General features: G+C 36.7%; 1 protein-coding gene across 1 annotated transcript; it reads left to right on the top strand.

The window, feature by feature from the left end:
• The first annotated feature begins 1854 nt into the window (after positions 1 to 1854).
• LOC104118337 (lysine--tRNA ligase, cytoplasmic-like) lies at positions 1855 to 6361 on the top strand. Its single transcript, XM_009629564.4, has 4 exons — positions 1855 to 2057; positions 2138 to 2435; positions 3419 to 3497; positions 6128 to 6361. Exons 1-3 carry the CDS (start codon positions 1940 to 1942, stop codon positions 3486 to 3488), a joined length of 486 nt encoding a protein of 161 aa, XP_009627859.1. The 5' UTR covers positions 1855 to 1939; the 3' UTR covers positions 3489 to 3497; positions 6128 to 6361.
• The last annotated feature ends 7807 nt before the right edge of the window (positions 6362 to 14168 follow it).

The raw sequence follows: 14168 nt of genomic DNA, 5'->3' as shown, positions 1-14168 counted from the left end.
CGTAGTCTCGAATAAATACTCCATGAACCACCATACACTCAAAATAAATAATCTTCTTTTGATTTCCACATCACTACAATATTGCTCACACTTTTTATTTTTCCTAGACAATCTATTTTTCACAATACCCGAGAAATGTTCTTTATAACTAATGTGTTGCTTCTCTTTCTATGTGGTCAAATGAAGGAGCCGAGAGCTCCTTTTTATAGGCAAAGTGACCATTCCTCCAACCAATAAGAATGGTTTGCTTACGACCACTTGCTTTGCAATATTCCAAAACAGAATTGGTGTCGGATTTCTCATTTTTCTTTTTTTTTTTCTATTTCTTCAATTTATGGGCCTGGACCCCATCAATTTGATGATTAATAAATCCAATACACTTGTTAAATTTATTGGAATTTTTACCTTCTGTATCAAATGTTGATACTTTATTTATTTTAAATAAACACCCTTCTAAAAAATTATATTACATAGCTACCTTTTGATTTTTATATCCAAATATTTATTTATGGTCACCTCCTACCCTTAAGCCATAAAATACGCTTTGTATTATTTTTCTCTCTTATTCTTTCAGATTTTTCTCCACCCTCTCTCTCTCAACGCCACAAAATTCATGGATTCTTTCTCATTAGTTCATCCGTCGATCGTTCTTCCTCCTGGAAAGCATCTCCGCCACCACCACCATCATCGGCGAATCTCCGCTCTTTCTTCTCACGCCAAGCCAAAATCACCGTTTTCTCAATTCCGGATACCTAGAAGTTGTAACAGAATGAGGTCTATGGCTGTTTGTTGCAAATTGAGTAGCGGAGGAGACAAAGAAGAAGAGGAAAGTTCGACTGGTCTATTGTGCTTCCTATATCTCTTTGGACTGGGTTCTTGATCGAAACGGGAACAATGACGTTTCGAGTCAGAATCACGGCCCTCTCGACGAGACGACATCAGGGTTGTTCTTGAACAAAGACGACGGAGTTTGCGGCTGAGCAAATTAAAGATTCGGTTACCTTTTTTAAGTGTATTTCAATGTATCTCGCTATATTTCCATGTATTTTATTGTATTCATTGCCTTTTATTTTCATTGTATTCCAATGTATCTCGTTGTATTCCATGTATTTCATTGTATTCACCGTCTCGCTGTATTCCATGAATGTATTCATATATTTTTTTAATTAATATAATTTATGTATTCAAATGTATCTGCAGTATGTATTAATATATTTTTGTACTATAGATGAATCTCGAATTTTATTGGTTGAAAACAGAAATATCCACGAATGATATCAACAGAAAAGGGAAGGATTAGAAACTCGGCGATTGCTCTGTTGAAAAATATTCAGCATATTTCGCGTCAAATACAGATTATGGGTGATGTAATTGAGTTATTTGAGTTATATTAGGAGTCTATTGTGTTAATTGATTCACTTTCCGTTTAAAAACAGCTGAATATACCACGATTTGCGCTATTTACGTTACTGTATTCATAAATACATATCGTGAATACAGTCGAATACAATAATTGTCTAGCTGGAATCCCCTGTTTCACGCCGAGTTTTGCTACTGTATTCATGAATACAATAGGTTAAATAAATCGAATACACTCTAAAAAAATTGAAAACATAGCTATAGGAAGTAATATAGTAAATGATAGCTACAACTAGCTAATAACCACTAAATAATAGCGGTCTGTGAAAATTTCTCAAATTTATTTGAGTAAAACAATGCTACTTGTGGACCAAGCAATTAGAGTCCTAAATGTTTTGGTTTATTATATGGAAATATTTTAACCAAAACAATTTAGCAAAAATAACTTGTGTCTTACGAAAATTATTTATGTGACTGCAAAATATGAAAAAGAAGTTTCTTGCGCTACCCAAACAATACTAGAAATTGGTTGAGAGTTTGGTTAAAACTTCAAACCCTAGATCATAATCTTGTCTCAAATATGGAGAATTCTTACCTACACAAATTCCAAGCGTCAATGTCTATCCCTGAATATGTGAACAAATACGGAGTTTTAGAGAGTAGCCAACACCTTTGGAATGAATTCGTGACCTTGTCTGGTAAAATTTACAGTATTTGTTTTGGTTTATGTATTTATATATAAAAAAAAACTTACATATTATTAATGTATTTTGTGTAGGAAGAATAACGAACAAACGTGCGATTTCTACAAAGCTGTTTTTCTATGATTTACATAGTGAAGGTGCCAACGTTCTAGTTAAGGCAAGTGCAAAAGATTCTCAGTTGTATGAAGAGGAATTTAATAAATTTCATTCTGGTATGAAGCGTGGAGATATCGTCGGAATTATTGGGTTTCCTGGAAAGAGTAAAAGGGGAGAGCTGTGTATTTTTTCCAAATCATTCTTCGTGTTATCTCGTTGTTCATCAAATGGTTCGTTGCCACCGCAGAACGGTGCCCCCAAATGTATGCAACTAAGGTTAGTGAATTTTGTTTTGTCCCGTAATTAGAGGCGGATTCGGAGTTCTTACGGCGCCCTAAACTTAATGTACTAAAATAATGACGGAATTCACAATTAAATATTTGTTGAATTCTACTTAAATTTATTTGTATTGTGTCTAAGAGCAGTTTAATTGAACTACTATATCCAATTATGATGTAGAAAACTAAAGAAAGAATAATAGACGAAAAGGATTGCTAGCGTTTTAGAGCTATATTAGTATCAAATCATGTTTTGTCCGGTAATTAGAGGCAGATTCAGAACTTAAAATTTATGTGTTTATATGACGACCTCAAATTAATAGTACAATAATTGTTCATAAGCAAATATTTATAGATATTTAGTTTTAGTGGATTTCTTAAATGTAGGTTCGGAGGAAAAGCAACCCGTAGCCAAGTTGGAGCCTCATTGTTTTGGTTTTTAATTAAAATTATAATTTGGCTTCCATTGATCATTGATGTTCAAAATGTTATATACAATATGAGTTTGGCATCCCAAACTTGTATGTCTGCCTTTTTGCAGGGCGGATCCAGTTCTATAGTAACAGGTTTATCTGAACCCATTATACTTTTGACACATAGCATAAAATTATGTATAAAAATTCACTAGAATTGCAATAAATAATAGATATGAATCCATAACTTCAAATATATTATGGGTTCAATGCTAAAAACATTAAAGGATAAACCCATGAAATTTAAATCTTGAATCTATCTTTGCGATTTTACATGTAACTTCGACAAATGTTTAATGTTATTTTCCATATTGGTGATTCCTCCATTTTTTAGATAAATAAAACCCACCTTGTTGGCTCTGTTAGGTCCAGAGGTAAGTCTAGCCTTATTATTACGTCGGGTTTAACTGAATCTATAACTTTCGATGTGGAATATAAATTTAATGGCCTCATGTAGTCGTTTAATGTCTCATATCTTTCTAATCTAATGGTTCTCATGGTTTAATAGGTGGTTTTGGGAGACGATAAGGATGATTCAGCTGTTTTGGACCAATAAATGTTTTGGCTTTCAATCCTGATGGGAAAAGGTAATGTCTGATCATTTCATGTTCTTGCATCTCATATGTAAATGCACTCACGCACTTATGCCATTATTCGGGTTCACGAACTATAGATTTTAATGCAATGATTAATGAACAAAAAGGTGGACTTAGCAGAGGCAAAAACAATTGCGATTTATTCCCTTCTGCTTAAGCCATGGCCGGCAGAGTCACTCGGTGCCCGTGCTGATGAGAGATAGCAGGTACTCTATGAAATAATCAAAGTGTGCGAAATCTGACCCTGACACCACGTGAACTTATTTTAGGACAACTCAAGGAGAAATTAAGGCAACCATTTTCGGACAGGGAGAGTGAAATTAGTTGTTGGAAATATTTTGTTCTTAATGGTACTCTATATTTTGTCTCCAAACTTTTATCCTTTCAACAAAATGGTGAGAAGAGGAAACAAAGATTTTTTTTTTTTTTTTGGTAACGAAAGGCTCTTATTTAAATAAAACACATATGAAGAGTCATTACAATATGAGACTAGTCTAAGCAACATAGTGCCTCTTAAATTAGTTAGTGTTTGATAGGAGTATTTGAGAAGAGGTTGTTTTATCCCTCCTTGGAAAAAAAAAAAAAAGGAAGAAATATTTAAAAGCATTTTTTTGTCTTATATAGTTTGAATATTTTAAAGGATGTTTGGAGGGAAATTGGATTGGGCTTTGGGCCAATTAAGTAGTCCGAAATTAGTAGTTTTAGTCACTTATTATTTTATTAATTAATTAAAAAATATTTTTAATTAAATTTCAGAAAACTTTTTTAATAGATTTATTTTTCAAATTCAAAAAAAGGTGACAAAGTGCCTGTTATGAAGAAATGAGTCTGTTAATTCCAACAGATTCCTAGAAGTATTATAAATATCCATATCAACTCCAAAACGAAATACATTTGAAACTTTCATCTCTTTCTTTTCTACTTATTTTCTACAACTCACAAATATTCCGTTCTTGTGAGAAATTCGAGTTAATTACTGAAACTCGAATTTTAGAGGCTTTGTAAAATTCTAGAGAAATTCTGCTATTATCCCTGAAGCAACAAAGTGGGAAGTTTCAATTCATTAAGGACAATGATTACACTATCGAAACTGATTATTTTATCCCATTATTTTTCTAACAGTGCCTGTGTTGTTTCTTTCAAAAGGAAAACAAAGACATCGTTGTTGAGTTATGTGAAGTTTTACATATTTATTGTGTAATTGTTCGTATAAAAGAAAATTTTGTTCTTGGTCTCAAATATATAGTTTGTTGGAAATCATGGGCAAAGGAAACAGGGAGAGTTAAGAACGTTAAAGTTGGAATTCATATTCATTAGGATCATGATTATTCTTATTTTTATATCGGAAAAGGATCAAAACTGCCCCTAATCTGTTTGATTTTGTTTAAAAATATCCTCTGTCCATCAATTTTGTTAAAACTGCTCTCGCCTTTAAATATTTGGCCCATTCATGCCCTTATTTCTGACGAACCATTGCTGAAATAAAAATAAATTATTATATTTGACATAGCAATTGCTTATTGGTCAAAATTAAAATCCCACTCCAGCCCAAATCTAATCTGTAAATAACCTACTCACGACTCATTTTAATTGTTCCGACCCTTTAAACCCCCTTTTAGCCCCTCAAAACACCTGGTTCCACACCCCACTCAGGATCCAATCGTTATTTAGGTTTCATTTGTCAAATTTCATATTTTTTTATTTTTATTAATTTATTATTTGGTATCCTACCTCTTTCCTTGTTCATCTTCCCCAGCTTAATCACCGACGACGAAATGTGAAGCTAATTTCCTAGCATGATTTAAATTAACTCTAAAAAGCTACATGGTGGCACAACAAATATAACTTTGCAAAAAGATAACTTATTAAACCCTAAAATCTCAAAATGAACCATTATTCTAATTCCAAAAAATATCAGATTTCACTCAGAAAATTAATTTTACAAAAAAGTATTAATTTAAAAATTAAATTAAGGCCGAAAAATCTGAGTAGGAGAGGGAGATCTATGGGTGTTTAAGGGTGAAGATCTAAAAGTTGAAGCCGAAGGTGATCCTCTATCGGCAATGGTGAATTATTGTTCTTTGACCTTGGAGGATGATTAGAGAAAATGTGGAATAGGAGTTAGGGGTAGGGATGGAAGAGGAGAAGTTGAGAGGTGAAGTGCATGGGTTAATAAGTGGATGTTAGGTGAGGCTTTAATTTAAGTCAATAGGAAATTGACACATAATAAATAAATAAAAAATTCTTAATCAAAATAGGGCCATTAGTTTCGAGGGTACAAAGCCAGATTTTTTAACGGTGAATGGAGTTTTAACAAAATAAGTGAACGAGTGGTATTTTCAAAACCAAAGCGAATAGGTTAGGGGCAATTTTTGCCTTTTTTCATTTATATATTCGGTTAAAATTAAGTTAACTCAGTTGTTTTTATATCACATGCTTCATATGCAAGGGGTAACGGTTACATTTATGTTTGCTACTATGTTATAGTCTCTCTTTTCTCACTCATTTTCATCCTTTTTAATTTGCCTTTTAAGTGCTTGTGAGATTTATTTAGAGCAAAAAATAATTCTGGGATTAAAATAGCAGACTTGTGATCATAAACTCCCTATTTCATTTTGCAGTTTCACAAATGGCAGTGAAGATGGACCGTGTGAGATTGCATCATTTTACTTTTGATCTTCTTCTTCTTCCTTTTGCCTTGGTATTCAAATGCAGGGCGGAGCTATCGTTATAGTTATGAATTCGACAAAATCCTATAAATTTAGCTCAAATTAAATTTTGTGTTAAAAAGATTATTTAATATGTATAAATAATTTATTCAGAACCCAATAAACAAAAAAAATTGCGTTCTAGAATCTAGAAGCTAAAGATCCTAGCTCCGCCTCTCTTTAAATATTTCAGATAAAACACAGGTCGCAAATACCTAAAAGGTCATTTCCAATCTTATGCTATAGCATTCTTTATACATTCCAATTGTATATTTTTCTTCTTTATTTTTCTCATTTATTTGTTTCTCTTTTTGTTTAGAATGTTGAATTTGAGTAAAAGGAAATAGAGTTGCGGCTAAATTTCGGAAGAAAAAAAAGTAGTTTTCAAAAAAGTAAGCGAGCTTAAATATTAATTGAAATGATCGTACATATAATTTTAAATGAATTTCCATGCACTTCATGACATTTCATATCATGTTGACATCTAATTCATGCTAGAAAAGACTCAAGTTGCGCAAAAAATATAACAAAATAACAAAGTTTAGAAAATTTTGGAAACACTAAAAAATATCATAAATTTAATCGGATAAAAATAAGGAGAGCTGTGATAACCCAAAATGTCATCTTTAAATTTAATAAGTAATTTTGTATTCTAAGACCTCAAAAATTATCATTTATCATTCCTCGACTTGCGTGCGCAGTACGTAAAATTTTTCGGAAAGTTTTCATGTGAAAAATGGATTAAAATGTGAAATAGAGCTTTAAAACTCAACTGAGTTGACTTTGGTCAACATTTTTAGCAAATGGACCCGGATCAGTATTTTGACAGTTCCGATAGCCCGTATCGTGATTTGACACTTGGGCGTATGCCCGAAATTTAATTTGGAGGTCCCTAGCTCAAGTTATGACCATTTAACGGAACTAGCAATTTAAAGGCTAAAGACTTCCAATTTTGACCACGGAGTTGACTTTTTGATATCGGAGCCAAAATTCGATTCTGAAATTTGAGTAGTTCCGTTATGTCATTTAGGAATTGTATGCCAAATTTGAAGTCATTCCGGATTCATTTAATATGTTTTGGCACGAGATATGCAAATGGAAAAGTTTAAAACTCAAAGTTCAAATCAAGGTGTGAATTATAATTTCAGCATTGTTTGACATAATTTTTGACCCCGAGTAAGTCCGTATTATGTTACGGGACTTGTTGGTATATTCGGACGGGTTTCCAAGTACCCCGAGTGTGACTCGAATCGAAATCGGAACAAGAATTGGACTTAAGCAAAATCTGAAATTTTGCCTTCTATTGTAATCGCACCTGCGAATTTTTGACCGCAGTTGCGATCTCGCAAAAGCGAGCCTTCCATCACAGAAACGGCCTGGGCAGGCTGGGCAAAAGTTCGCAGGTGCAGAAACTTGCACGCACTCGCGCGTCCGCAGAAGCGGACTTGGCAATCGCAGAAGCGGAAGGCAGCGCAGGTGTGCATTTTTCCTCCGCAGGTGCGAGGCCTCGCTTGGTAGCCCCATTTCGCAGATGCGAGCTCGCATGTGCGAGTCCAGGCATCGCAGGTGCGGAAATGCCTGGGCAGTGTATATATAGAAGAGTCCGATATTTTTACTCATTTTGGTCATTTTGAGCTCGGTTAAGGCGAAATTTTGGGCGATTTTCACGAAAAATATTGGGATAAGTGTTCCTTATCCTATATTGATTATATTTCATGATTCCATACTCGTTTATATCATGAATCCATGAATTTATTGAAAAAAATCAGATATTTCTAAAATCTTCCAAAAACGAAAAATTTAGATTTGAAGGTCCATTTGACATCGGAATTGGATAATTTTTGTATCATTGAACTCGTAGCGGAACGGTCGTTCGGATTTCGTAAATTTTTTCGGGATTTGAGATGTGGGTCCCACTATTAAATATTTTAATGAATTTCAAATTTTATCCAGAAAATTTGTAAATTCATATGGAATTAATTCATATGATTAGAATTGAATATATCGAATTATTTATGAATAGATTTGAAGCTTTTGGAGACAAATTTAAAAGAAAAAGTTATGGTTGAGTAATTGATTGGAATTTGCAAAGCGAGGTAAGTGTCATGATTAACCTTGACTTGAGGGAATAGAATCCTTAAATTATTTGTTATGTGAATTGCATGTGAACGACGTATAGGCGAGGTGACGAGTGTCTATACGTCGTTAAATTAATTGTTTGCCTGTTTACTTGAAAAATTATAAATTATTTTAAATCATGAATTAATTATTATAATAATTGTTTCTCTCCTATTCTTTGCCAAATATTAATTCTTGAATTCTTGCATTAATTGTTACATGCTATTTGAATTATGTGTTTTAATTATTATTTGACATTTAGCATATTAAATATCAAACTGCCTATTTTCTCCCTGATTTTCATAATAATTTGCTATTTGTCATTGTTTATTTCATAATTAAATCATAATTATTGTATGCTTGTTGTCTTATAATTTTATATTAATTGTTGCATTTATTGGAAATATTTCTTCTATAAGAATTGATTGAAATGGATATATTGGAGGATCGGGTTGCACGCCACAACAGACTTATTAAAAAGTCCTTATTGGAGGATTGGGTTGCACGCCGCAATAGACTTATTAAAAGTCAATATTGGGGGATTGGATTGCACGTCGCAACAGACTTTTTATAAAGTCTATATATATACTTGATTGAAATAAATATACAACAGACTTACTAAAAGTCAATATTGGGGGATCGGATTGCACGCAGCAACAGACTTATTAAAATATCTCTCTCTCTCTCTCTCTCTCTCTCTCTCTCTCTCTCTATATATATATATATATATATATATATATATATATATATATATATATATATATATATACGATTGAAATAAATATACAACAGACTTATTAAAAAGTCAATATTTGGGGGATCGGATTGCATGCCGCAATAAACGTATTTAAAAGTCATTATATATATTTGATTAAAAATAATTATATGAGAGGATTGAAAATAAATATATTGTGAGAGCAGGTTGCACGGTGCAACAGAATTGAATGTGAATATATTGTGAGAGTGGGTTACACGCTGCAACAGAATTGATGAAAATGATAATTAGTTATAATTGTTGAGTTGGCTTCAATTATTATAAATGAGTTGCCTGATTTATTTCTATTATTGTTGTTGTTACTAATATTGCGTACAGGTAACGTAAGTGACCCGCCTTAGCCTCGTCACTACTTCGTCGAGGTTAGGCTCAGCACTTACCAGTACATGGGGTCGGTTGTACTGATACTACACTCTGCACTTCTTGTGCAGATTTTGGAGTTGGTCCCAGTGGCGTACCATAGACTTGCTCGGATTTCAGCTACCAGAGGAGACTTGAGGTATAACTGCATGGCGTCCGCAGTTCTGAAGTCCCCGTCTATTTTACTTTAGCTATGTTTTTATTTTCAGACATCTTTATTTTATTCAGACCTTTATTTGTATTTATTCTAGAAACTCGTGCACTTATGACACTAATTCTTAGATGGTATTTAGACATCGTTATTTTTAAGGATTATTCACTACATTTCAGACTTTACTTCCACATTTGTTCTTTGTTATTAATAAATTTAAAAATTGTTTTAAAAATGGATAATATTATTCTAACGTTGGCTTGCATAGCAAGTGAAATATTAGGCTCCATCACGGTCCGGAGGTGGGAAATTCGGGTCGTGACAGTTGGTATCAGAGCTCTAGGTTACATAGGTCTCACGAGTCACGAGCAAGCTTAGTAGAGTCTGAAGGATCGGTACGGAGACGTCTGTACTTATCTCTCAGAGGCTATGAAGTTTAGGAACAATATCACTTCTTTCTTATTCAGTCGTGCGAATTTATTCTATCATCGATGATTGAACCATTCTACTCTTATTCTCTCGCAGATGGTGAGAACACGTAATACCTCTACCGATGGACAGAGACCAGAACCCCCGATGGCAACTATGACCAGGGGTAGAGGTCGAGGTCGAGGTCGTGCTAGAGGCCGAGGCAGAGGCCGAGGTTGAGCTCAGTCCAGAGCTCGAGCAGCTGCACTTGTTGAAGAACCTCAGGTGGACCTTCAGGAGGAGGTTCCAGTTCAGAATATACCAGTTAGACTAGTTTAGGTCCCGGAAGGATTCATAGCCACTCCAGTACTTCAGGACGCTCTAGTCCGTTTGGTAAGTCTTATGGAGGGCGTGGCCTAGAATGGTACATTTCCAGTGGCACCAGCCGTCTCACAGGTTGGGGGAGGAGACAAACTCCCACTACTTCCGCTCCGGAGCAGATGGCTCCCCAGAATCAGGCTCCAGCAGCCCCGCCAATTGGGGTAGTTCATCCAGTTATTGCGGCACAGATCGGTGATAGGCCCGCCATGTCTTTTGAGGCCTTATTGAGACTAGATAAGTTTACCAAGCTCTTTTCAATTCACTTCAGTGGCACACCTTCTGAGGACCCATGGGATTATCTTGAACACTGCCATGACGTGTTGTGGAACATGGGTATAGTTGAGACCAATATGGTTGATTTTGCTGTATTTCAGATGACGGGTTCTGCCAAGAGGTGGTGGAGAGATTATACATTGACTCGACCAGTCAGATCACTTGCACTTACATGGGAGCAGTTCTCTCAGGTATTTCTGGAAAAGCTCCTCCCTATCACACTGAGAGAGGAATTCCGCAAGCAATTTGAGCGTCTACGGCAGGACAGTATGTCTGTTACTCAATATGAGTCCCGTTTTGTGGATTTGGCCCGTCATGTCTCCTTTTACTACCTATGGAGGGAGAGAGAGTGAGGAGGTTTATTGAGGGACTCACTCACCCTATCATACTTCAGATGGCCAAGGAGACCAGAAGTGAGATTTCTTTTCAGGCGGCTACTAATGTCGCAAGGAGGATCGAGATAGTTCTTGCACAGGAGAGAGGGCAGAGGTCCGATAAGAGGCCTCGTCAGTTCGGTGGTTTCAGTGGTGCCTCATCTGGAGGCAGAGGTAATTTTGGTAGGGGACATCCTCCCAGACCATTTCATTCAACACTTCATGTATCTCCCGGTGCTTCAAAGAGTCATGGTCCTATTATGCCTTACTTTGGGCAGCCAGCATTTAGTACACATTCAGCTCCTATTAGTGCACCACCACTCCAGAGTTACTACAGTGGTTATCCGGCCCATTTGGGTTAGCTTCAGCTTCAGCAGCCACGGCATCAGGATGGGTGTTATGAGTGTGGAAACATTGGTCACATCAGGAGGTATTGCCCTAGATTGGCGAGTAATAGATCTCGGCAAGATTCTCGTGCCATCATACCGGCACTGGTTGCTTCACCGCCTGCTCAGCCAGCTAGAGGTAGGGGTCAGGCAGCTAGAGGTGGAGGTCAGGCCATTAGAGGTGGAGATCAGCCAGTTAGAGGCCGTCCCAGGGACGCAGTTCATAGTGGTGGGGCCCAGCCCCGATTTTATGCTTTTCCAGCTAGGCTTGAGGTCGAGTCATCTGATGTTGTGATCACAGGTATTATTCCAGTTTGCCATAGAGATGCTTCAGTTTTATTTGATCCAGGATCTACATATTCCTATGTGTCCTCCTATTTTGCTTCATATTTGGTTGTACCTTCTGATTCTCTGAGTGCTTCTGTGTGTGTATCTATACCGGTGGGAGACTCTGTTATAGTAGATCATGTCTATCGTTCGTGTGTGGTTACTATTGGTAATCTTGAGACTAGTGTGGATCTTCTACTTCTTCATGTGGTAGATTTTTATGTCATCTTGGGTATGGATTGGTTGTACCCTTATCATGCTATATTGGATTGTCATGCCTAGATAGTGACCCTAGCTATGTCGGGATTACCTCAGTTAGAGTGGAAAGGAACTCCTAGTCATTCTGCCAGCAGGGTTATTTCTTATATGAAAGCTCAGTGTATGGTAGAGAAAGGGTGTCTAGCCTATTTGGCTTATATTCGCGATCCCATTGCGGATGTTCCTTCCATAGACTCAGTACCAGTTGTTCGTGACTTTCCAGAAGTATTTCCTGCAGATTTGCCGGGGATGCCACCCGATAGAGATATTGACTTCTGTATTGATTTGACTCCGGGCACTCAGCCCATTTCTATTCCACCATACCATATGGCCCCGCCAGAGTTAAAAGAATTGAAAGAGCAGTTACAAGACTTGCTTGATCAGGGATTCATTAGACCCAGTGTCTCACCCTAGGGTGCACCAGTATTATTTGTAAAGAAGAAAGATGGCTCTATGTGGATGTGTATAGATTATCGGTAGTTGAACAAATCCACTATCAAAAACAAATATCCGCTACCAAGAATTGATGACTTATTGGATCAGCTTCAGGGTGCCAAGGTATTTTCGAAGATCAATTTGAGGTCTGGTTATCATCAGTTGAAAATTAGGGCATCTAATGTCCCTAAAACAGCTTTTCGAACTCGGTATGGGCATTACGAATTCCTAGTGATGTCATTTGGGTTGACAAATGCCCCAACAGCATTTATGGATTTGATGAATCATGTGTTCAAGACTTATTTGGACTCTTTTGTAGTTGTATTCATTGATAATATCTTAATTTACTCCAGTAGTCGAGAGGAGCATGAGCAGCATCTTCGAAGTGTGCTTCACACTTTGAAGAATAATCAGTTATATGCCAAGTTTTCAAAATGTGAGTTTTGGTTAGACTTAGTTGCCTTTTTGGGGCATGTGGTATCGACAGAAGGTATAAAGGTGGATCCTAAGAAGATAGAGGTTGTTCAGAATTAGCCTAGACCTAGTTCAGTTACAAAGATCCGGAGTTTCCTGGGTTTAGCAAGTTATTATCGTTGGTTCGTGGAAGGGTTTTCATCTATATCAAGCCCATTGACCAGATTGACCCAGAAAGGTGTCCCATTCAGATGGTCAGACGAGTGTGAGTTGAGCTTTCAGAAGCTCAAGACCGCTTTGACTACGGCTCCAGTGTTGGTATTACCCACAAGTTCAGGATCGTATACGGTATATTGTGACGCATCTCACATTGGGCTTGGTGCAGTATTAATGCAAGATGGCAAGGTAAATGCATATGCGTCGCGGCAGTTAAAAGTTCACGAGAAGAATTATCCTGTTCATGACTTAGAATTGGCAGCCATTGTTCATGCACTGAAGATTTGGAGGCATTACCTCTACGATGTATTGTGTGAGGTATTTACTGATCATCGTAGCCTTCAGTATCTATTCAAACAAAAGGAACTTAATTTGAGGCATAGGAGATGGTTGGAGTTGTTGAAAGACTATGATATCACCATTTTGTATCACCCCGGAAAGGCCAATGTGGTGGCCGATGCTTTGAGTAGAAAGGCTGTAAGTATGGGCAGTCTTGCGTATATTCCGGTTGGTGAGAGGCTATTAGCTTCAGATGTTCAGACTTTGGCTAATCAGTTCGTGAGGTTAGATGTTTCAGAACCCAGCCGGGTTCTAGCTTGCACAGTCGCTCGGTCTTCTTTATATGAGCGCATCAGAGAGAGGCACTATGATGATCCTCATTTACTTGTCCTTAAGGATATGGTGCGGCACGGTGATGCCAAACAGGTTGTTGTGGGGGAAGATGGGGTTCTGCGAATGCAGGGTCGTATTTGTGTGCCTAATGTGGATGGGCTTCACGAATTAATTCTTGAAAACGCACATAGTTCCAGGTATTCTATTCATCTAGGTACCGCCAAAATGTATCAAGATTTGCGGCAACATTATTGGTGGAGGAGAACGAAAAAGGATATAGTTGCATATGTAGCTCGGTGTCTGAATTGTCATCAAGTTAAGTACAAGCATCAGAGACCTAGTGGTTTGCTTCAGAAGTTAGAAATTCCTGAGTGGAAGTGGGAGCATATCACTATGGATTTTGTTGTTGGGCTCTCACAGACTTAGAGAAAATTTGACGCAGTTTGGGTCATTGTGGACAGGTTGA

Source organism: Nicotiana tomentosiformis, chromosome 9 (assembly GCF_000390325.3).
Source record: "Nicotiana tomentosiformis chromosome 9, ASM39032v3, whole genome shotgun sequence".
Lineage (NCBI taxonomy): Eukaryota > Viridiplantae > Streptophyta > Magnoliopsida > Solanales > Solanaceae > Nicotiana > Nicotiana tomentosiformis.
This window is presented reverse-complemented; position numbering and strand designations above follow the sequence as displayed.

Excerpts from the sequence above, each read along its gene's own strand:
- LOC104118337 (XM_009629564.4), top strand. The coding sequence starts at position 1,940 with ATGGAGAATTCTTACCTACACAAATTCCAAGCGTCAATGTCTATCCCT. Across the intron at positions 2,058-2,137 it reads TGAATTCGTGACCTTGTCTG|GAAGAATAACGAACAAACGT; the intron begins GTAAAATTTACA and ends TATTTTGTGTAG. Across the intron at positions 2,436-3,418 it reads CCCAAATGTATGCAACTAAG|GTGGTTTTGGGAGACGATAA; the intron begins GTTAGTGAATTT and ends ATGGTTTAATAG.